The sequence below is a fragment of the Capricornis sumatraensis genome, chromosome 15, assembly GCF_032405125.1.
Source record: "Capricornis sumatraensis isolate serow.1 chromosome 15, serow.2, whole genome shotgun sequence".
Taxonomy (NCBI): Eukaryota; Metazoa; Chordata; class Mammalia; order Artiodactyla; family Bovidae; genus Capricornis; species Capricornis sumatraensis.
Genome location: NC_091083.1, coordinates 24,320,860 through 24,323,814, shown reverse-complemented (window position 1 = coordinate 24,323,814; position 2,955 = coordinate 24,320,860). Strand labels below are relative to the sequence as shown.

Genomic DNA, 2,955 nt, shown 5'->3' with positions numbered 1-2,955 from the left:
TCTATATTTCTGTCTTTGGGCCAGTACCATACTGTCTTGATGCTATTTTTCATAGTGGCTGCACCACGTTACATTCCCACCAATAGTGCAAGTGGGTTTCCTTTTCTCCACACCCTCTCCAGCATTTACTGTCTCTAGATTTTTTGATGATTGCCATTCTGACTGGTGTGAGGTGATACATCATTGTAATTTTGATTTTCATTTCTCTAATTATTAGTGATGTTGGGCATCATTTCATGTGCTTTGTGGCCATTCTATCTCGTTTTGGGAGAAATGTCTAATAGGTCTTCGACCCATTTTCTGATTGAGTTGCATGAACTGTGTGTATATTTTAGAGATTAATTTCTTTTCAGTTGCTACATTTGCAAACATTTCGCCCCCTTCTGAGGGCTGTGTTCTCATGTTCTTTATAGTTTTTATTGCTGTGCAAAAAGCTCTAAATAGGTTCCATTTGTTTATTTTTGTTAGTCTCACAACTCTAGGAGTCGGGCCAAAGAATACCTTCCTGTAATTTATGTCAAAGAGTGAACTGCGTATGTTTTCCTCTAAGAGTTTTACACTGTCTGGCCTTACATTCAGGTCTTTAATTCATTTAACATTTATTTTTATGTATGGTGTTATGGCGTGTTCTAATTTCACTCTTTTACATGTAGCTGTCCAGTTTTCCCAGCACCAATTATTGAAGAAACTGTCTTTCCAACATTGTGTATTCTTGTCACCATTTTCATAGGTGACCACAGTCCATCAGTTTCTCTGGGATTCCTGCCCTGTTCATTGGTCTATATTTCTGTTTTTATGCCAATACCATACTGTCTCCATTACTGTAGATTATGTAGTACAGTCTTACATCAGGAAGCCTGATTTCTCCAGCTTCTCCCTCCACCACCTCAGGATTGCTTTGGTTATTTGAGGTGTGTTTTTTAATTTTTCCTTACAAATTGTGAAAACTTTTTGTTCTGAATCTGTGAAAAATACTATTAGTAATTTGATAGGAAAATAGATGGTGAAACAGTGGAAACAGTGGCTGAATTTATTTTGGGGGGCTCCAAAACCACTGCAGATGGTGAATGCAGCCATGAAATTAAAAGACGCTTACTCCTTGGAAGGAAAGTTATGACCAATTAAGCATATTAAAAAGCAGAGACATTACTTTGTCCACAAAGGTTTTCTAGTCAAGGCCATGGTTTCTCCCATATTAGTGGTTTTTCCCAGTAGTCGAGTCTGAGTGTGAGAGTTGGACTATAAAGGAAGCTGAGCACTAAAAAATTGATGCTTTTGAACTGTGGTATTGGAGAAGACTCTTGCGAGTCCCTTGGACTGGAAGGACTGCAATCAGTCTGTCCTAAAGGAGATCAGTCCTGGGTGTTCATTGGAAGGACTGATGTTGAAGCTGAAACTCCAATACTTTGGCCACCTGATGTGAAGAGCTAACTCAATTGAAATGACCCTGATGCTGGGAAAGACTGAGGGCAGGAGAAGGGGATGACAGAGGATGAGATGGCTGGATGGCATCACAGATTCAATGGACATGAGTTTGGGTAAACTCCGGGAGTTGGTGATGGACAGGGAGGCCTGGCATGCTGCGGTTCATGGGGTCGCAGAGTCGGACACAACTGAGCGACTGAACTGAACTGAACTGAATTTGATAGGGATTGCATTGAATCTGTAGATTGCTTTGGATAGTAATTTTCACAATATTGATTCTTCCAATCCAAAAACATGGTATATCTTTCCATTTGTTTGTGTGTCTTTGATATATCTTATCAGTATCTTATAGTTTTCTGTGTATCAATCTTTTGCCTCCTTAGGTAGATTTATTCCTAGGCATTTTTTTTTTTTTTTTTTACAGTCCAGGTCTTTATTTTTACACCCATCAGGCCATGAATTCATAGGGGATGGGCTCCAACAGTTCGGGTTCCTTTCCATTGGTCCTCACAAAGTGTGCTTCTCTAGGTGGAGCAGGCTGGCACTTCAGCTGAACCCAAGTCCCTTTCTCTTTGGCTTCCTTCTTTTTCTGATCATTTTCCTTCACATGTTTCAGGAAGCTATCTCGGCTCTTAGAGTGCTTAATATGCTCAATACGCACATTAATTCTCTTGGCAAGAATCTTGCCCTTAACTTGTTTGTTTACAATGATGCCAACAGCATGCTGGGTAACATTGTAGACTCTCCCAGTTTTGCCATGGTAACATTTGTGAGGCATTCCTTTTTGAACAGTACCCATTCCCTTGATATCTACAATATCACCCTTCCTGTAGATTCGCATGTATGTGGCCAAAGGAACAACTCCATGTTTTCTGAAAGGCCTGGAGAACATGTAGCGGGTGCCCCGCCTCTTTCCCTTTGTGTTGGTCATCTTGGCGAATCACTGGAAGATGGCGGTTCCGGCCGAAAAGCTATTCCTAGGCATTTTATTTGTTGTTGTTGTTGTTGTTGCAATGATAAAGGGGATTGTTAATTTCTCTGATTGTTCAGTGTTAGTGTATAGGAATGCAAGAGATTTCTGCATATTTTTGTACTGTGCAACTTTGCCAGATTCAGTGATTAGCACTAGTAGTTTTCTGTTAGCATCTTTACGATTTTCTATGTTAAGTATCATGTCATCTGCAACAGTGACAGTTTTATTTCTCTTCCCATTTGGATTCCCTTTATTTTTCTTCTCTGTTGTAACTAGGACTTTCAAAACTGTTGAATAATAATGTCAAGAGTGGTCATCATCTTATTCCTTATCTCAAAGGAAACATTTCAGTTTTTCACCACACAGAATGTTTGCTGTGGGTATGTCATATGTGGGTTTGAATTATGTTCTCTGTATATCCATTTTCTGGAGTTTTTATCATAAATGGGTGTTTAATTTTTTCAAAAGCTTTTCTGCATCTACAGAAATGATCATATGGTTTTTAATTCTTCAATTTGTTAATATGGTGTATCACATTGATTTGCATATGCTATTTT

General features: G+C 39.1%; 1 protein-coding gene across 1 annotated transcript; it reads right to left on the bottom strand.

Moving 5' to 3' along the window:
- Nucleotides 1-1,873: 1,873 nt before the first annotated feature.
- Nucleotides 1,874-2,371, bottom strand: LOC138091743 (large ribosomal subunit protein eL21-like). Its single transcript, XM_068987705.1, has one exon. The coding sequence runs from the start codon at nucleotides 2,354-2,356 to the stop codon at nucleotides 1,874-1,876; it is 483 nt and encodes a 160-aa protein (XP_068843806.1). The 5' UTR covers nucleotides 2,357-2,371.
- Between the last annotated feature and the right edge of the window lie 584 nt (nucleotides 2,372-2,955).